The sequence below is a fragment of the Papilio machaon genome, chromosome 13 (assembly GCF_912999745.1).
Source record: "Papilio machaon chromosome 13, ilPapMach1.1, whole genome shotgun sequence".
Lineage (NCBI taxonomy): Eukaryota > Metazoa > Arthropoda > Insecta > Lepidoptera > Papilionidae > Papilio > Papilio machaon.
Genome location: NC_059998.1, coordinates 2,197,841 through 2,219,779, shown reverse-complemented (window position 1 = coordinate 2,219,779; position 21,939 = coordinate 2,197,841). Strand labels below are relative to the sequence as shown.

At 35.3% G+C, this 21,939-nt stretch overlaps 1 protein-coding gene across 1 annotated transcript; it reads left to right on the top strand.

The window, feature by feature from the left end:
• The first annotated feature begins 28 nt into the window (after positions 1-28).
• On the top strand, positions 29-21,676 carry LOC106707363 (huntingtin-interacting protein 1). Its single transcript, XM_045680445.1, has 25 exons — positions 29-107; positions 8,278-8,380; positions 11,288-11,398; positions 11,687-11,839; positions 12,196-12,353; positions 12,745-12,806; positions 13,201-13,378; positions 13,793-13,913; positions 14,301-14,408; positions 14,490-14,611; positions 14,695-14,791; positions 14,891-14,954; positions 15,029-15,138; positions 15,288-15,388; positions 15,948-16,356; positions 16,707-17,501; positions 17,580-17,918; positions 18,505-18,655; positions 18,790-18,944; positions 19,031-19,151; positions 19,273-19,496; positions 19,743-19,984; positions 20,077-20,306; positions 20,733-20,890; positions 21,364-21,676. Exons 2-25 carry the CDS (start codon positions 8,345-8,347, stop codon positions 21,391-21,393), a joined length of 4,275 nt encoding a protein of 1,424 aa, XP_045536401.1. The 5' UTR covers positions 29-107; positions 8,278-8,344; the 3' UTR covers positions 21,394-21,676.
• The last annotated feature ends 263 nt before the right edge of the window (positions 21,677-21,939 follow it).

The window sequence follows — 21,939 nt, the reverse complement described above, 5'->3', positions numbered from 1 at the left end:
AGTATTTTGCATGTGTAAAATCTATGGCGTCATTATCGCTTCCTCGAGTTCTCCAGCTAAAGAAGAATAGTCAAGATGCTGAGCGTGAACAGTTCGAAAAGTTCCAGGTAGTTACAGTTTTCACTTTATGCCTTTTATGTACCAAAACTAGAGACTTTCCCATTGTTCAGATCTCTTATTTCAGACACTGCTATAAAATGCTGGTGTACATTTAATTAAATTGTACTATGAACATTTTCAATATAAGATTTGTGTAGTTTGTGCTATTTGGTTCATAATGATAAAATGTGAGAAAGTACTTAAGTTTTATAATTCTATCGGGAAGCATTGAAGATACATATATTGCACTGAAACGGATATTGTTATGAATCTATGAAGTGTTATATATTTTCACCTAATACATTCCATATCTAACTTCAATACCTTTTTGTGTTTGTAAAAGTGTATTAAAAAAGAGCTTTTGTAAAGGAAATATTTATGTATCTACTCTAGTGAACAAAAAAAAAAAACAAGAACAAAAACTTATTTAAAGGTTCATAAAATATTGTGTGCCGAACTCATCAAATTCACTGGAGATAAGGCCAAGGGGATGATGAGAATGTTTGAAGGATATTGGTAGAAGTATCTTTCTAAACAAGTTTGGTTATAAGAAGTTAACATTTTGGCGAAAATGTAGAGAAAATTAAAACTTTATGATTTATTATGACTACTGAACAAGTAAAAATAAGAGTATGTTTAGGCTAATTGGTCAGAATAATTAGTTGTAATATGAATCTACAGATAGATCAAATAATTGTTTTGTAAGGCATTATTTGAGGAAATAGCTGTTAATTTGCATGTTTTTTTTACTTTTTATAGAATGAAATAGGGGAATAAAATGTTTAATCATATTGTCAATTCCAAACTTCATTTAGGCAATGTATCTTTTAAAATGTGAGCAGTCTCCTGTTTTTGTTATGTAAACAACATGTAATTGTACCTCAGTGAATATTAATACTGCAGATGTTTTTGTAAATAATAACAATAATAATAAAGATCAAAACGAATTGAGATTAACACTTAAATTTTTTCTTCTAATATAATAAGTAAATGGATCTCTCTACATTGAACAGGCAGTTTGTTGACTAGTTGGTTAAGTACTTTATCAAGTAGTTGGAATGTTGGTAGATTAGAATTCCAACCAACCAATCTTCAAACATTCTTGAAGCATCCATCCTTGTCTCTCAACATCCTCACCTTCTAAGCTTCTAACCTTTCAACCTTTCAATCTTCCATCACTCCAACCTTTAAACATTTCACTATTCCAATCTTCCAATATTTCAACCATCAAATATCCCAACCTTCAAACTTTTCAACCTTCAAACTTCCGACATTTTAAGTTTCCAACATGTCAACCTTCCAACATTCCAACCATCTAATAACTTGATCAACTCAACGAACAATGTTTTTCTAATTCGTCGGTTTTTTGTACAAAATGGCTAATACAAATTCACTTTATTAGTATAATGGCGAAGCCGAGTGTTGCGTTAGTTTTCTGTAATTTGTTATCAGGTGCTGACAGATAAACCGATTGTTGTGAAGAGTTGGCGTTTTCGATAAGGTATCGCATGTGCGGGCACTTTACAGTTTCGCCGCGATTCTAGATTTATTCGCATTTCTGTGAATTGTATTTATTAATTATCAATAAGTTACCATTGTGGAATCTTTACCGAAAATTGTTTTAAAGGTAGGTTACCGATGACTTGTTTGTTGGATTTAAAATTGAGCCTGAGCACATTATAACTATGCATCATTCACTTCGCAATTTGTTTGATCATAGAGTTTTAAATTTAATTATAATTCGTATGTTAGTTATTAGTAATTGTATCCTTTTAAACAAGAATATCGTTTGATGAATAGTGACTTACGGTACGTAATTTACGGTACTTGCAAAAGTTTCCTTTTCACGTTGCTTAACAAAATTACCGATGTTAAATTTTCCTTGGCTTAAATGACGCATAAACGGCCCATATAGATTACTTCGCGCATGTAATACCTATCAATATTAATCATGTTTGCCTAAATTGATCAAACAATTACATTTATATAAGTGTTTGTCAAAGTAAATTGGTATAATCCAGATTGTGATAGACATCAATTATTGTTTTTTCGTGTCAATTCTATTATTTTTGTTTGTTTTTTGTATTTATCGTTTGTGTATTTTCGCTTCATCGCAAACCCTAGCAGAGTGTAGAGCGTACAGCACCGGTGGTGATTGTCGGCTTCCGGGCGCGGTGCCTCGTTCGGTTATCGTGCTCCACTTGCCTTGTTAGCTAACTCTGTACCGCCCGGATATTTTCATTTACACTACTATGCTATCATAATAACAACAAAGTTTGGCAGAAGACACGGCAGCCATGTTCCAGGTATATGAACTTGGTGGTTGCCATTTTACAAGCGAGATTTTTAACGAAACATCTTGATTTCTACATCTGCGTTTGGCAATGATCTATTCTATACCCAGCCCCCAGCGGTATTGAGACTAACAAGACTTAAAGGTCCCTTTTAAAAGCCTGTAGTATATCTGAAGTTTCTTTCGTTTAGCAGATGCGATTCCATGGTTTTGCATATATGTCCAATAGCATTTTAAATTGAGCTTCCGTTTCTGCAGTAATTCTATCTTCATTCTAAACTGTTTTGTTTCATTTCTTATTTAATTTGCAACGTACATTTTTTTTTGTGCACTGAACAATATTGACTTTTATCGGTCGAATATAAAAATTGCTGGAAAGTTAACAACCGATAACGAAATGTTTTGATCAGTCGAGATAAGCAAGGTTTCTGTTTGACAGGTTCTCATTCAAAAAATAATTGAAGGACTTTTTCTCGTATGTAAATTCTTAACGATTTAAGAAGAATTCGATTATTTGACCACATTGTCTTGATTAAGTACAATTCATTCGGAGAATTGTGCATCGATGAAAAAAAAACTGATACAATCGCGTTGAATGAAATTTGCTGTCATACATTTTATGTTATTAACCACAACACAATTACGCTTTGTGTATGTAATAAAAACGCTGCACCAAGCGTAAGTCGTTTTGTAATCACGGTACCATGTTAAAGAGGTTATTGACGTCATACGTATGTAACTTGCAACCTCGATGCTTAGCAGACGTTAAATAAATAAAGGTTTTTATTACTGATGTTATTACATCCTTATAATCCGTACTCCGAGGCGGTGTTCTATGAAATGTTGTCGCAGTCGTACAATAGATGTCGATGTTCTAACCGTGTAATCACACTATCGAATTTATCACATGATTATCCAAAGATGTAATAAATGATTTAGTAATGCAAACTCGCCATTGGCTTAACCAATCTAGAACTTATTCAGATTTCTGTTTACTGTAATATATAAACTGACATCTTTATCGCATTAAGCGTTGTTCAACTTCAAAGTTTAAACAGCTGCCTCTTTAGCTGTGTCTGACTCTACAATCACTAAATAAACAAAAAAAAGTCGCTGTTCACAGTTTTTGCAATATACTGAACAGTTGCAATCTTTGTTCATTTTAGGTATAGAGGCGATCTTTTGTTTTTTTTTGTATTGCTGATAAACAATTTTGTTTTAGTTTCTCTTATATTATAACTTATTTTTCTTAATCTTCATACGTGTTCTAACTGTGATATTATTGTATAAAATACAGTACAGCCTATGTTGTTTTAGATGTAAAAATATTTACGAATAATGAGTTATCATGTATTCTACGCGTTCCTTTGCATTGTCATTGATATACGTTGATATTTGAATGCGAAAGTAATTGTAAAAAAAAAAAACAATCCCACGTAACACAAAACAAGTGTGATGGCATGTTTGAAAGAATATGGTTACGTGAGGTTAATGCAAAAAAATTAGAAAACGTTAATCCAGTGGTCTTGTATAGGGGATGTTTACTTTAGATATTACTTTAGACTACAAAAATTTGTATTTTTCTTAATAATTTAGATAGAACCTAATTTAGAAACTGTATTTCTAACGTTGGAAAATTATTAAACTCTCACAATTCGTTAAATCGTATTCCAGTTGCCTTTTGCATGGTAGTCGGTAGAAAATGTGAGTCAACTTTCTATTGTGGTTTCCCACAGTACCTACCGTGTTTACTTCACGTTAGACGTAAATGAGTTAAGTTCGAACACTGATTTACCTCTGTAGTGTTTATACTAGTATAGATTTGAATGCTTTATTTATTAGGAAAAACTTTTTCAAATCAGTCAAAACACAACTTGGACTGTATTCTTTGTTAGTGTGCATTGATAGAGTACAAATTTAAAATAATATAAAACCTTTTCTAAGTAATGGTTTATTTCTAAAGCAGTTGTGCTAAACATGTTTCGATAAAGTGTTTGTTATGAGAGTGGGTGGAGATGCAAGCTGCCAACCAGATGGGAAACAGTTTGATGAGGCCGGAAGCGAACGCTCTTCCGTTGTACTTATACATATTTAGTACCGAAATTTTATGTGTGCGTGTGCTGTTAGCTGACAAAGATCTGAAGGAAAACTATCTTTAGCAATTATTAAATTTTAAACGGGCAACAACAATTTTATTAATTTTAACACATGAAATTGTAGTAGTCTTTTGCAGTCTGTTCGCATCGGGTCGAAGGTTGTACTCAATTTGTGCCACTTTTTCCGCCCACTTCACACGATCTAGTGCGGAAACCGACGTTGTAGTTGTAACACAAGCTGTGGCTTATTTAGTGCATGAATATGCATCACTTGATACTTATACTAACTCCAATAGAAAAACGTATCCTCAATAGAGTCGCATTGAGGCATTGAGACACCAAGTCTCCCATTGTTTAAATCCTTAGCACTATTTCACATAGGTCTGGCCTTAAGTACTTGTTAATTACGCCATCAAAAACAAATAATTAGTAAAGAAGTTGCACATGTCGATAATTCAATTTAGACAGAAACGGTAATTTAACACACGACTCTCAACATCTGCCTGTAATCTAAGTCTGGTTTCTAATCTGATCTGTATTTAAATACCAAGCAACTTAATATATTACTCGTCGTTGAGCAACGGTAAATTTTTATAATCTGCATATTTCACAGAATCAATGGCGATTATTAGAAAGCATTTCAAGTAGAAATTATAAATTTAAAAACACTTCGTTAACGAATTAATAAAGGCCGAACCCTATGTTAGTTAAAAATGCCTTAGACAAGTGTAGTTATGTGACATGGGAGTCCCATGACACAATCGGTGTCTTGTTGCGAAATATACAAAGGAATATTGTGAGACGGTTGTCCATTGTTACCTGACTCTTGCAATGTTACGGCTGTTATTTTTACGGCTGTGTCAATATGCTACAAAATCTGTTTCAAACGTATTTAATGTCACGGACAGGACAGGTAATGGGTAAACTAGCATATTTAGGAAGAATACGCCTAGAAACTATATCTATGACTATGAGGACATTTACTTGAGTATGATAAACTTATTTATATCATAGTTATTCCGTACTCATCAATGAAGTATGTATGTATATGGTGGGGCGATCCAAAAATTAATTATGTATCTCTACCCAATACATTGCTCGTTGTTACATTTACCGTGGGTTACTGAAACCAAAATCAAGGTTTAATGACGGTATGTTTTATACAGAGACCTTTAAGGTTACTTTTAAGCGTGTCTGTAGTATAGATCAGTTATCATGAGGTCAGGAAACCTTGTCTTTTTCGGTAGTTTTACGCAATAACTCTGTAATTTTGTTTTGTCGTGGTCTTAATCACGAGTTCTAGTAATTGTTAAGTAATGTTTTGAAACTATGTCTATTTTTTCACTTTAGTATACGTATTATGAGTATCGGATTAGTACAGTATTATTGTAAGTCTCGACTTAGAATATGGCTTCATATAATAGTGCTATGGATTGCACAGATAAAGCAAGTGCTTAAAATTAAATAAGTTCCAGCTAAATTCAGGTAGAAATATTTCAAGTTATTTTAATACCTGTATTATGTTTGTAGTAGCTTGTAAAGGGAGGGTTCGAGTAAACGTCAGTTTCCTGATTTAGTCGCGCACCGCGTGGGATATGGACATGTTATTAATTTGTTGTCGGGTGACCATGGATACTGAATTTTCACTAGATTGTCCTATAATGCGTTTAACTTAAATTTAATTTAAATACATTTGTTTTTGTATATTGCGAAAGAAAGAATGTGTTATTAATAATATTAATATTAAGAAAACGTTGACATGTTAACAATTAATAGCGAGAAGATTGAAATAATAAATTGACTACCGATATTCACTTCAATTTTATTCTATTATATTATTAGGTCTGTGTGAGTCCTGTTATTCAATGTGGCATATTTACCCTAATCCGTCCAGCGCGTTAAGCTAAACAGCCATGAAATCTCTACTTATAAACTGGGTGCCTCCCACTTGCGTGTACTATTACCATAGCCTCACGATCACTGACTTAGCAAGTAAATGTACCATTCGTTCAACTGAGATAGAAGATATGAATCGCAAAGCGATCGCAATTATACCGTGAAATTACGACATTGAAATGTCAACTTAATTTGTGACTAGCTGTCGCCCGCGACTTCGTCCACGCGGAATTAAAAGAATAAATAAATGGTAGCCCATCCGTTCTTCCAGACTATGTTTATATCCGTGCCAAATTTCATTTAGAACTGCTGAGGCGTTCTGGGGATACCTTGAAACAAACATCCATCCATCCACCCAACTAAACATTCGCAATTATAATATTAGTAAGATTTAGTCAAATTAGTCATAGTTTACTAATTGTACACTTTATAAATCCGAACAGTGGTCATGTTATAAAACTTTACAAAAACGAACAATTCGTTTTATGATGTTTCTATTAGATATGTGCATTACCTAATTGTATTCGGAGGTGTATTTGTATCCACATGTACAAAAATATACTTTCATCCTACTCATTTTGTATTTAAAAAATAGAGACAACTATATGATTTCGTATAGGTTTGCTGGCAGTGAAAATAATTGTTTCCAGCGATATAATCACGTAACACAGCTACAACACCGCACAGACTGATTGTGAAACAAAACAATACTGATTGATGACTCGCGGTCACTGATCACATTATGTCCGAGTTTCATTCATAGTTACAACAATACTAGTATGAATTAGCCTGAATAACACGAAAATGCATCTATATATATAAAAGAAAGTCGTGTTAGTTACACTATTTATAACTCAAGATCGGTCGAACTGATTTAGCTGAAAATTTATGGGGAGGTAGCTTAGAACTAGGAGACGGACATATGAACTTTTTTATCTTCTGTACATTTTTTTTATTCCGCGCGGACGGAGTCGCGGTTAAAAGCTAGTTTAATATAAAGCATAAGTGATTCCCAAACTACAATGAGACACGGCGAGGGTTCTAACGAAATATCCATTGAATTATGTAGAACTAGTAAAGTTAAGAAAGGGTTCTACGAGAAAAAAGTTTCGTAATGTCTTATCTAAAGCATATGTTTTTTTTGTTACAGGTAAACACTTGGAATGCGTTTTGGTTCAATTAACATTTTGGTGAATTAAATTTTAATATCATTTGCATGAGTTTTAAATGGGAATAATATGATTAACATAATATTCAGTTTTCTTACTCTTCATATCTTTAACAAGGACATATTTAAACATTTAAAGACGCTTTTATTTGTACAGACATATTGTATTTACGTTTCTATTTAAAGTATGTTTAGTTTTAAGTCTACCTTTAGTCTACAGTTTATGTGCATTCTTTTTTATTTTGACAATATGTTGTAAAAATATTACGCGGTATTTATAACCACCAATCATTCATAACAATAACAAATTGTTTACTAACCTACGACAATAATACTAAGATGCCTTTAGTACACCAGCAAACTTTTGATGGTGTATTTCAATGTTTACATACTTCTAATTCACAGCTTATTATAGACCGACAAACTTATCCGACCCGATGGGCCAAATTGGGATTAAAATAGATCATTAGCGCCATATTTCAATGAAAGAAACATACCTACGAATTAAGAACCTCCTCCATTTTGGGTCGGTTATAAAGAGACACAAGAATCGTGAAGGACAATAGCTGTATTGTCATTTCTTGTCTTGTGTGATAATAGCACCTCTCACCGGGCCGGATAAGTGTTTCGGACTATAGTTTTGTTACTAATCTTCTCATAGCATTTTGGTTTGCATGTTCTATAACAAGACTAATTTTTGGTTACGACAATACGTCTCATTGCAGCCGAGCACGAGAACATTTACTAATGCATGCCGCTGACACCGCCAGCACCGCGCACTAACACCCAGCTATGGCCAACCCCACAGACAAACGCTTCCATCAGCTGGTGAGTGCATCTTCTATTAGTTTATATTACCTCTAATTTCCACTACCTTCAGGTGTTTACTGGAACAAAAATATATTGTCATCCCTATTTTGTTCTTAGGAAGAAAAGAGATAACAGTATATTCTTGTATTGGAATTTCGACGACATTAAACAAATACATCGAATTTATTAAAGACATTTCAAACTAAGTACCGCACTCAGAGACGTTTAAAGGTTAATGGGCATTGCTCCACTCCACACCCACCCGACACCACCCGCTCTGCTTCACGATCGCCGCGGCATCCATCGGCGCTGTTTTAGCGGGATGAAGATATAAATTTGATTGCAGAATGTTACGTCATTCTCGCTTGCACGGGTGGACGGGTGCTTGATCCGCAAGTGGACGGTGCTTAATCCGCAAGTGGACGGTGCTTGATCCGCAAGTGGACGACGCACCGTCCACTTGCCATCAACCCGACCGCGGCGCTCGTGAGTCGGGGCGGTACCGGGTGTGCCAGGTGTGGAGCAATGCGAGCAATTTAACAGTTACTTATAATCGCTTAGTGTACATTTATCATATTAAACCTCCAATGAGACGCTCCCTTAGTGACGAATTAACGACTGAGTGTGGCAATTAGTGCTCAGTCCTTATTTATATGCGCGTATATTTGCAATCTCAAAGTATCATGATACAAAAAGAACAAGACATGAGATGTGTCGGTCGGTTTGTTTAAAATAACTTCACATAAATCTCAAGTTGCTTGCATCTGATTCATAAGAGACTTGCGCTTACTAATAAAAGCTTTGCTTTGTGCTTATGACTCATAACTTCTTAAGAGTAGAACATTGCACAGGTACTATACTTAGTTTATGAAAAACAAACAACTCGTAAAGATGATATGCATGTGCACTTGCACGTGATATGTAATATGTTCGTAGAAACCTAAAGTTTCTGTGACATATTATACTGAGATAAGGTTAATGTAACTGTCAGTCAGCATTTGGTCGTGCGAGTTCCAAAAATACATTTGTTTTTTTCAATTAAAATATTCCGTACGAAATTAGAAACAATTATGCATGCTCGCACGTAAACGACAATTAGTAAATGGAAGTTTTATTTTTGGAGGTTATTGCACTTGATTTTAATTTAGTTTTTACTCTGAATGTAGACGATACATTGCGGTTTAATTTGTTAAGTGATGCAAAGCGAAATAAGCATGATACTTCGTAGTCTCGCTATATAAAATAGTGAGAGGCCACTTTTATATTGATTTGTACGCATCGCGCCTTCGTCTTATGTAACGGTTATCGAATAGAAGAAGTAAAATGGTGACTTCTGTGCGAACTGTGTGAACTGAATTGAGCGCCCGGTTGCAAAAATCAATCCGGCGCTACTTAAAGTACTACGTCCATAGGCTGGCGCTCGTAAGGAAGCAGCGCCTGGACGTCTCATAAGGCCTAGTACACAGGCGCCCCCTATTCGGGTTAAGTCCTAGATAGGTGTCCTTTACATAATCATCGAATGCTACAGTATTTGTAAGATATTTTAATTGTGTTATGCTGTATTTTCCTTGATAGTAATTAAATGAATACATTAGCATAAATAGTCTATCCGTCGGTCTGCGAAGTTTGCGCATGCGCAGCTGTCTCTTAACGTCCGCAGTATGTATTTATTTATGTATTCATACATAATGTGAAGGAGCAAACGCAAACACATTTATGTATGTATTATCATTCAAATTGTAAACAAAGCGGATGTTGCGATTATTTCAGAACATTTAAATTCAGCATCGGAACTGATTTGCACGGGTTTTATAATGTTTTTCTTTTGATTTTTGTTCCAGACTTATGACCACTCTATATGCGGTGCATTTTTCTAACATTTTTTGCAGCATACAATAACATAAGCTTTAGCATGAATTTACGATATCAGGAAAACAGACTGTATTAAATTGAATCTGTCACAAACGAATCGTCTCATCTGACTGAAGGAGATGAAATTCCATGAGTTTTTAAATAAATGTTACTGGTATTAATTGTAGACTGTACTAGCACTAACTATATTAAATAATTCGAAGCCCTTTCTGTTAATTGCCTTGACCCTGCGCACGGGAAATTGCCGTGGTTTAAAATAAGGTTTCTTTGTGTCCTCACTGGGTCAATTGTTTCTGCATGATTATTGAAAAAGGTAACAAATGCCTGTCGGCTTATAAAAGATCCTATGTCCAGATAGTATATCAATTAGATTTGAACAGCACTTTTTACTTTTGACAGTCTATTTAGAAATATACGCAAAATTTAATGGTGCAAAAGTAAAAATGCGGGGTACGAATGACTAAAAAGAAGTCGGTACAAACAGGTGATAAATAATATAACCGTCAATTTCTACTGCCGAGCCACCTGTTCCATTATTTACTAAATGAAAGGGATGACAAAACATTTTTGTACAGGTCTTTCGTCAGTGGAAACCAACGGTAGTATAACTAATTGCTGTAATATTTGTAGCTACATGCTTGTATATGGACATCATAATTGTGTATCGTGTAATTATAGTAGTTATGGGTACGGAAATGCACGCTATACACATCGCAAATGAAAAAAAAAATGTCTACACACGTGGTATTGATAGTGTCTTAGTGTAAACTTGTCTTCACACCAGGAATACAGAAATCATTTGTGTTTTTTTTTATTATGATATCGTAAGACGATGAGCATATTGTCCTCTCATTTCTATTGTCTTCTAATGTTTTGATACTTGTACAGTGTATATTAATGTCCCAAACATGTTTTTCAATAAAAAAATACTTCTTTTGAAGACGATTTTTGTAGCGGGTTTGTAATTTTATAGAACCATTTTGTTAAACCTATTAAACAAACTTAGATCAAAATTTTCTGTAATTTTTTCATATCTTTACCTTAATGTTACAGACACTAGCTATCCAGAAAGCTATTAACGCTATCGAGACCCCGGTGAAGGAGAAACATGTTCGGAGCACAATCATCGGGACGTTCCAAGAGCAGAGCGCTGTCACGTACTGGGTAATAACATAATAATGAAAAATTTTTGCCTTTTTTCCGCAATGTGGCCAAGTCATAGATGACTGGCTATGTTTAGTCATAGCTTAGTAAATTAATAACTCATTTTACGTAGTTGTAGATAACATTTAATATGTTTGACTGTTAAGAGAAGAATACTGACGACAACATATATTAAAGTATTTAAATATGTCCTTAACTTTGTGGTTTCAGATAGAATAGTTTCAGGGATGCAATTGGCCGTTTTGTTTTTTAAGTAAATTACCAGAGGAACTTTATGCGTATGCACAGATGGTGGCGATCCGTCAGCCGCTGCAAGACAATCGTATCGTGGCATGGAAGTTCTGCCACGTGACACACAAGCTACTGCGCGAGGGACACCCCGCATGTCTAGATGACTCGCAGCGACACACGGGCATGATTGAGAACCTCGGCAAGCTATGGGTGAGAAAGAATTAACCACTCTTACATGTAAGCCAGTAGATTAGTGATTAACATTACAATTCCAACTGTAAGCCAATGAGTTAAATGTTAAGGTTATTGCCGCAAATGTTGTTGAACTTCGTCCTTTGTCTTGACTTATCTGAACTATTCACAATACATCGACTTGATAAAGAACTTTGGCATATTATGTATCTAATTTTAAAAGGCGTCAACTGCGAAATCTCAGTCAAGAATCGAATTTTACTTATTTTTGTTCCTCTTTGGTCTTAAAAAAAAATAGTTACGTACCTATTAGATCAGTGTTGATCATATCCTGAACAATTCGACGAGTCAATGTAACAGATGACGTATGTCAGGTGCACTTGCGCGAGGGCTACGGGCGGCTGGTGCACCTGTACTGCGCGCTGCTGGTTAGCAAACTCAAGTTCCACCAGCGCAACCCGCGCTTCCCCGGCAACATGCAGCTCACCGCTGACGAGCTCGACGCCATCGCGGAGAACGATGTCAATAACTAGTGAGATTCACATATTTATTACACTTTCAAGAAGTTGATAGCGGTAACGACTACCTAATTTTTCAATTCCACTGTATTTTTTTTATGTGTGTTACCGCGATGCTCCGCCCCTGGTGCTCCGATTTTGATAAAAATTATTTTAATAGAAAGGAAGTGCTTGAAGATGGGTCCCATTTTTTTTTTTAAATAACTAGATGACTAGTAGATTTTTAATTTAGCTTCAAAATTTGTTGCAAAAATTGGGTTATTTTTTTTGTCTATTTTAATTTATTTTCCGATTTTTCTTGTCGAAACTTCCTTATTCTTGTATCCGTCGAGTATAAAAAAAATATTAATAAAAAATATTAATAAAAAATGAGTATTAATATTTTCTTTCAATCTTTACTTCCAGTTTCCAACTGTGTGTGGAGTTATTTGACTATATGGACGATATATTAAATCTTCAAGCAGCAGGTCAGTGATACTCGTATACTCGTTTATCTATATACAGTAGAATCTCGATATCTCGAAAGTTAAGGGAAATGCAAAAAAATCGATTTTTTGAATCTTCAACTTAACAAAAATACAGAATATGAAATGTTTAACGGAGAATTCCTAGTAAGATGTCATTTTATTTTACTAACTTCTAGTATAAGTACGTACCTACTAAAAATTACTGTGCAGATAAATAACATTTTGTTCGAGTTATAATGTCTAAATAATTTGAGGCACCGAGTATTTGAGGGTACAGCGTATTTTTTTTTCGACTTACTGAGGATTTCGACTTAACAAGATTCGAGTTATACAGACACTGTATAATATTTTAAAAATTTCCAGCATAGTATATTAGTATATTACGATGTTGTAGTATTCGAGAGTTTGGGCAACGCGCGAGCTAACTCGATGACGGCGAGTGGACAGTGCCGGCTGGCGGCGCTGATCCCTTGCGCGCAGGACTCCTCCCACATCTACGATTGCAATGTGCGTCTGCTGTTCCGTCTGCACGCCGCACTGCCTGCAGACACACTCGTCGGACACAGGGAGAGGTGACACATACACACAAACACATACGCACGCACGCACGCACGCTACGTATACGTACGATCCCGAACGATATGGTACAGATAGGCGGGTCTATTACCGAGAAATATGCCGTCTAATATTACACAGTACTTACATTTGGAACGTAAGCATGTGTGTTTGCCGTTGGACCGATCGGCTTACCTATCAGTCGGCCCATTATTGTGGTTCCATGGACTCAATCGGTCCACGGGAAGAAAATTCCTGTTGGGCCGATGATCCAAAGGGAAACATCCGCAAGCACAGAATCGTTCCTACTTCTGAAAAATTGTTCTTTTAAAGTACATTAGTTACAAACAATCTTATTTAAGATCTAGTCAGATTAATGAAGACAATTTGGATATAAACTGGACTAAATAAAATCAACACGCCTGTCGTAGATTCCGTCAGCAATTCAAGAAGTTAAGTTCTTTCTACAAGCACGCGAGCAGCCTGCAGTATTACAGGAATCTTCTAACGCTGCCAGTCTTGCCATCAAATCCACCGAATTTCCTGTTACAGGTGAATAACACACTATTTTCAATTTCTTACAGATTCTATACATAGAATATATTAGCGCCTTTTAAAACTAGCTGACGCCCGCAACTCCGTCTGCGCGGAATTAAAATCAACTTAATATTTGTTTTTCCAGACTGTATTTTACATCTATACCAAATTTCTTTATAAATATTTCTCTATAAATCTATTGTTATGTAGGTATAATGTAGCTCTGTTATGGTGAAAAAATTTTTGATATCGCTGCAGCAATATTTGAGTTTATTTGTTACAAACATTTACATAATTTAGTAATTACAAATAATTCCTATTTGTAATATTAGTGTCTAATGATATCAAATTTCATGTTTTCTCTTTGAAATTGACATTTTAAAATGCGTATTTATGTTACAGAGTGATTTTGGTACATATGTGACTCCTGTTGTATCGATACCTGAACCACCGCCAGATGAAGTCGACTCTGTCGCCTCACTTATAGACACATCTGATACAGTCAGTCAGGTAATTTTAACATCGATTTTTTTTTCTTTTTTTCATGTTTAATCTTTTATTATAATACTTTTTCATTTGGTTGTGTTAAAGGTTTCACATTTTGAGCAAGCGGAATCTTTCGACACTCGAACAACGCCATCGCCACAACCAGACCCTATAGTAGAGCGAGACAGACTTATAGATCATTTGCAGAATGAACTTAAGCGAATGAGGTACTTATGTTGATGACTTTAAAGTTCATTTTCCCTCTTCTCATAGTTTGATTAATTCTTATACAATTAATGTTATTTTATAGGAGTGAGGTATCGCAGTTGGTACAAGAACGGAATACAATGTTGGGATCAATGCGGGAACATTGTACGCGACTTGAGTCTCAGCTGCAGGCCACTAAGGTATCACATGTTGTCATCCCTTACATTGTATTTGAGAAAATAGACATAGTAATATGTTTCAATATGTTAGTAAAAGTTATCTTTTCATTATTATTACAGTCTGAACTGGAAGAGGAGAAACAAAGAGCGGAAGTTTTATCCGCTGAGACACCAGAAATCAAACGTAGGTTAATTTAATTTTTTTTAATCGCGTTTTATTTAGTTGAAAGCATTTAATAAGGAATTATGTTTTTACAGAGAAATTATTGCAAACCGAAGATAAAGCTAAAGTAATAGATGAAAAATTCCAAAAATTAAAAGGCGCCTACACTCAACTACGTGAAGAGCACATTACATTAATCAGACAGGTATGTATTGAAACTTACACGTATTTGAAAAGCAAACGGAAAAATATGTCTAATAAAAAACATATATATTATTACTTATTACTTCGTACATTTAATGAAAGTTTTTCTACTTCAAATATTTCTTATGTAAATATTTGTTGTGTTTTCAGAAAGCCGAAGTGGACAAGTTATCATCCAACTTGCGATCGGCGGCCGCACAACACGAGAGCTCCAAAATGTTGCTGCAACAACAACTTAACGACAGAATGAAGTAAGATCTTATTATAACTTTTAGATCCTTTTCCACTGACCTCAGTCGCACAGACTGCAATTTTTATGGGTATTTTAGGTATCTTTTTCACTGACGAGACTTTGTCTATTTAGTGGAAAAGACTAATAAAATATAAATTTTTATGAAAACAACCAACATTTAATATATTATTTGTATGTCTGTCTTCTTGTATGAGAGCGTCGGTGGCTCAGGTGTTAAGCACTTGACTTGCAATCTGCAGGTCCTGGGTTAGAATCCCGCCATGTATCAATGTGTTTTTCGATTTTCGATTTACATATGTACATTTATCCAACGTTCTTACGGTGAAGGAAAACATCGCGATGCTGCACATATCTGAGAAGAAATTCAACGATAAGTGTGAAGTCAACCAACCCGCACTTGGCCAGCGTGGTTGACTATGTCCTAGTCACCCCTAACTTGGGGTAGTCTCCGAGCCCCTCAGTGGGGACGTATAGTGAGCTGATGATTATGTCTGTCTATCTACTAACCAACTTTACTTTAATATTATTAGAGATTTATTCATATTTTATTTGTCCAGAGATGTGGAACTTCTTCAACAAAGTGCATCGTCGAGTGAAGAAATAGAAGCATATAAAAATGAAATTTCCAATCTTCGGTCTGAATTAGAAAATTCTAGACAGAAAGAAGTGGAGTTGGAAAGTTTGAAGGCGTCAATGGAAACATTAGAGATTGAACACAAAACAGCCATGACTGAACAAAAAGAGAAAGTTATATTAGTTACGAATGAATTGAAAGAAGTGAATGAAAATCTAGAAAAAGTACAGAAGGAGAAAGAAGAGAAAGAGGCAGAACTAAATAGAGCAAAGGAAGAACTTAATGCTGTGAAAGTGGAAAGCGGAGCAGATGTCAAGAGAATATTAGAAGAAAAAGAAGCAGCGCTACAAGAAGTCGCCGAGTTAAAGAAACAGTACCAACAGGAGAAAGAGGTCAGAATTTCATTTTGTTATATTTATTTTTTATTTAGTAGTTTGCATGGTTATTGGATAGAAGTAACAAACTAAAATTTGCATGTATAGTAAATAACAAAATTGTATTAGCTAACTTTCTTAACACATTTTAATTCTACTATTACTAATCAATGGGCAAGCTTTTAGATATAATACAGCAAAATAAACATGTCTTGTACTATATACTCAATTTTGTTTGTAGAAAAAATAAAATAAAAACAGAATCACTAATACTAATTATTTCTAGATTTTTTTCTGTTAAATTTAAGATAAACGTCACTACACATAGTTCTATAAATATTAAAACTTATTTCGTTTTAACACTTCAGAATTTAAATAATGAATATGAAAATGTTAAAACGGATTATGACGAAATGTATCGAAAACAAAGCGCGGAGGTCCTAAGTCTCCAGCAAAAAGTAGACGAACTTGTAGAAGGAAAAAAATCCGCTGAAATTAGCGCTGATCTACTGGAGTCAGATGTAAATGACCTAAAAAATAAGCTTCAAGAAATGACAGAAATTAAAGTTGTCATTGAAAAGGCTTTAGAAGATAAAGAAAGAAACATTTCTAGTCTAGAGAATAAAATAAAGGAAATTGAGCACGAAAATATTATTGAAATTGAAAAATTAAAGAAATTACTCGAAGAAAAAGATGAATTCTGTCAAACAAAGACAGCTGAAAATGAAACACTATCAAACAAAATATCTGAATTAGAAACCATGTTATCTAGTAAAGATGAAAATATTACAGAGTTAATTAAAAAACTTAACAAAGAGTTAGGTGTTACAGATGACGTTTTTAATAATTTTAAAGAATTATTGACAGACAAAGATCAGCAAATACTTGCCCTTAATACAGAAGTGACTAAATTAACAGATCAACTATCACGTCTCGAAGAAGAATTGAAAGAAACAAATGCAGAGTTAGAAATAGGGAACAATGAGTTGATAGTTTTGAAGGATGACTTCGAAAACATGAAAGTTCAGCATGAGTTTGAATTATCTATTAAAAATAAGGAGTTGCAAAGGCTTGAAAAAGAAACTTCTAAAGTATCTGCGGAAAAAGGAGGTATCGAAATAGAAAAGAACAAAATTATTAATGAATTGTCTGTTGAAAAGGAGGTAAGTATAGTTTATAAACGATTGCGAATTTGTTGAACGAAGACATTTTCCTTTTAATTTTACCTTTACATTTGTTAGGTTTTAGAGAATAATGTGCAAGAAATTAAAGAAACAATGCTTAAATTAAACAATGATATTGACATTATAAGGAATGAAAAAGCTGAAATGGAGAATAACTTAAATTGTAAAATAAATGAATTGAATTGTATAATAGACGATACAACTGCAAAACTAAAAGAATACGAACATGATGTGATCAATTATCGTAAAGTAGTACACGACAAAGAAATCACCTTAGATTTAGTGATGAAGGAGAGGGATGATTTGCGAACAAAATTAGATGAAATGGAACAAATAAAAATTAATGAAAAAGACGAAATGGACTTAGTTTTGTCAGAAAAAATAAAAGATAATCAGGTCAGACTAACACTGGTGGTGGATAACTATGTTTTGTGTTCATTAATTATGTTTATGGTTTTTATTAAGAAAATGTTATTTTCCGTGAAGTTTTTTGTGTTGACTACAAATTTTATTTCCTCACAAGATAATATAGCCGTTGAATTCGACAGAAGTGATACTTTTATTAATACATATTTTGTCAAAGATACTAAGTCTGTGTGCTGTGGAATTCCTACTTTTTATGCTACTTTTCTAGTATACGCTTCAATATTACTACTAGACTACTTTATTTCAAAAAGTTATGTTTTCTGTTTTAAAGTTGGAATTTTATTTGGCTACTTTAAATATCAATTTCTTCAGGTTAATTTATAATTGGTGCTTTCTATATATATATGTAAATCTGTTTCTTTATAAGTTGGCATTTTGCTATATTCTAATGGCATGTATTATTTCTATCCTCTCCGCGTCTACGGCTTGGTTCTGCATCTTCGATACGCTGCATGCGCTGGGTTACATCTTCTGACGATCATCTATGGATTGTTGTTCGCATGAATTCTCTTACGTTAAGTATATTTTTATATTTTCTATGTGTATACTAACGTAGATGATATGTGCGCGGTTAGAGCACACGGAGACTGAGAGACTGAATGCGGAGTGTGAATTGCAGGATTTGCTGCAACACAATACAGTTTTAGAAGCGGACGTGGCTTCATTGAAAGCACAACTTGAGGAGGCGCAGTCGGAAATTAAACAACGTTAGTATATTTTGTTATTACATATAATCGCCGCTCATAGTAATCGCCAAATGTTTAGATTCTTCTAACTGAATTTAAACTAAAGAATTGTACTGTTTATCGGTGTAATTTTTAAATATCGAGTATAAAACTAGAGAGAAGTCGAGTATTGTCGTGTGCGGGCGAGGCGGCACTGGCGGTGACTTGCGGCGCGCTGGACGCGTACGAGCACGGCAGCGCGCGCGACACTTATCGCCTTGCAGCGGAACTTGCCGCCAACGCACTTAACGAACTTGCGACACAAAAAGAAGTAAATATCTTTTTTCACTAATTAAATGTAAATAGTCTTCTTTGGGCTAACGTTACCGTAAGTAAATTGATTATGAATTATTCTAGATTAGCGGAAATGAAGAAACTTTGGCTAAATCAGCTGTATACGCAGCGCACAACACGGCGCAGCTCTCTGCGTACATCATGGAAGTATGCAACGTGTCCACAGATATGGAGCTCTCCGATAGTGAGTCCATATTTGTGATAGCCTTTAGATGGAATATATCGTTTGCAAACTTTAAATTTGCATACTTTTATGTTAGCTATATGCATGAAAACATTAACAAAGTTTACGTTTTACGTGTCAGAGTTGAGCAACGAGTGTCGTTCGATGCTGAGCGCGACGAAGACTTGCCTGCAGTCAGTGGCGGCGGGCAGGCTGGAGGTGACGCAGTGCGCGGAGGCGCTGGGCGGCGTGCGGCGCGCGGCGGAGAGCGCGGCCCGCGCGGACGCAGCGCCCGCACCCGGCAGCGTCGACGACGAGCTCGCCACTATGGACACCGCCATCGAACACGCCGCAGCACAAATTGAGGTATACGATGATTACATTTAAAGACCTTTTTACACTGAAGGAGTATTGGTAGTGGAATAATAATTAATGCACCAGTCAAACTAGTGGACAATGGGTCTTATCTAACTTGAAATACGTCTTTTGAAATATCTTGACTGCTCATGTTTATCTGCGGGTTTCTCCCTGCATCCTTTTATGCGTTGTTTTACCTAAAATGGTGTTTGCTGCGCGACTATTATTGTATGTTCTATATTGTCCGTTTTAAAGGAAATGCTCGCCGCGAGCCGCGCCGGCGACTCGGGAGTGAAGCTCGAGGTGAACGAGAAGATCCTGGACGCGTGCACGACGCTGATGGGCGCGGTGAAGGTGCTGGTGCAGGACGCGCGTCGGCTGCAGCAAGAGCTCGGTGACACCAGCACGAGACAGAAGATGTACCGCCGAAACCCGCAGTGGTCGGAGGGACTCATCTCGGCCGCTAAGGCGGTCGTATTCGCTGCTAAACTACTCGTGTGAGTATGGCCATACTTTTTAAAAATTTGGAGGAAAACAAAGGTGAAAGTTGTATGGAAGTATATAATGTATTGTGTCGTGTGTGGTGCAGGTCGTCAGCGGACGAGACGGTGAACGGCAAGGGTCGCGTGGAGGGCGTGTCGGCTGCGGCGCACTCAGTGGCGGGCAGCACGGCGCAGCTGGTGGCGGCGTCACGCGCCCGCGCCCCGCCCGCAGCGCCCTCTCTCGCCAGACTCACCGCCGCCTCCAGACAGGTCGCCACCGCCGCCGGCGCAGTGCTCGCCGCCGCACGACACGCCGCGGACCTCGCCAGAGACACCGGTAACTCACACCAACACTCAATAGTTGTTTAATGGACACTTAATCTGACCCTGAATATAGATACTAAATTTACAACAAAGACTCTGTTATTAACAATTAAGATACTCTTGCCGTTGGTGTAAAAGAACTTGAGTAAATCGAAGTTTCAAGGTCAGGTCTCTATTATCTAAGTTCGTTACATGAAAGAGACAAGAGCTATACAAGAAATGGGGCGTAAAATGTGGATTAAAATAATTTTGCATAACATTTATTTTCAAACATTTATATGTAATTGAAACTAATCTTTAAATAAAGAATTCTCTTTTCAGAGCAACACTTACAGTTATTGTTTTATTTGTTTAACGTAATAAAAATAACATATTACATATATATGTGTTTTGTTTTTTTTATCGCCAATTTTAGTAACCTTTTACGGTTTTATTGCAGAGGCACTTGACACATCAGCATTGACTCTGACGGCGACACGAATTCTAGAAATGGAGAGCAAAGTCCGAGCTTTGGAATTGGAGACTGCGTTAGACAAGGAGCGCGCGCGACTCGCAGAGCTCAGGAAACGACACTACCATTTGGCGCAACTTGAAGAGGTAACATAAAATTTTACTTATTAGAATTTTTATATTTTTTAGGTAGCAAACGGTCACCTAAATTCGCAGAAATAGCGAAGTTATCGCTACCCATAGACATCTGCAAACTTGTTTTATATATATTAAATGTCTTTTAACATGTTCAGTGCTATTAATTTTTCGAATGAAAATGCCTTAACTATAACCAAGAGAGAATGGCCATTTAAAGTATTTTTTTCTTATTTCCTTGTCTCCAAGCTTGCTAAGGTAAAGTTATAACAGATAAGGAAGTTTCTAGTATTGCTATGGGTTTAGTTGTGTTAAAATTTCATTTTTTTCTATTTTTTAAATAATTGATATGATGATGTGTTTATGTAGTTGTTTTTTCAATGGAAACGTATGATTTCTACTTTGAATATTTAGGCTAATGTTGTGATTGTACTATGCATCAGCTAATCTTCAAACCGTTATTGTTTTATTCTCTTTTATTTCAGAACGGCAACATGACGAATGGTAAAGAGTAATAATTTTGTAAAGAGCCAACATTGACATGTAAAAATAAAACAGTAAATAAATAAAGACAAAATGTTTGATGTTCACTAAACTGTGTACTTTTATGATTCCATTTTTTTTCTGCATTTATTTTATATGCAATGTAATACAACGAATTGATATAAATCGTAGAAAATAGCGTGTGAAAAAATGAGAAAATATTTGGAAACTGCCGCCCATAAATTGCATTTTTCTAATAACTATAATAACGTAAAACGATTTGGGATCTATTTGTTTTTCAACATTTAAATAAAAAAAGCAATCAATTTTTCTAAAAAAAAATGACGTTTTCCAATAGTTTAAACAATAAAATTTGTCTATTTTATCTTAAAATGGAATGAATTAATGATCTTGCATGAAATTACATTATTTTGGTTATTATATTTTCTATGTCTTGTTTAAAAAATTATGTACATTCGGCACCAAAGTGTAGATCTAGTTTTATATAAGTGTGTATTCTTAAACGACATTTACATAAAAAATATCCCAGTTAAAATGTGTCCAGTTTTCACTATGAA

Excerpts from the sequence above, each read along its gene's own strand:
- LOC106707363 (XM_045680445.1), top strand. The coding sequence starts at position 8,345 with ATGGCCAACCCCACAGACAAACGCTTCCATCAGCTG. Across the intron at positions 14,955-15,028 it reads TGAGACACCAGAAATCAAAC|AGAAATTATTGCAAACCGAA; the intron begins GTAGGTTAATTT and ends ATGTTTTTACAG. Across the intron at positions 17,502-17,579 it reads AATTGTCTGTTGAAAAGGAG|GTTTTAGAGAATAATGTGCA; the intron begins GTAAGTATAGTT and ends TACATTTGTTAG.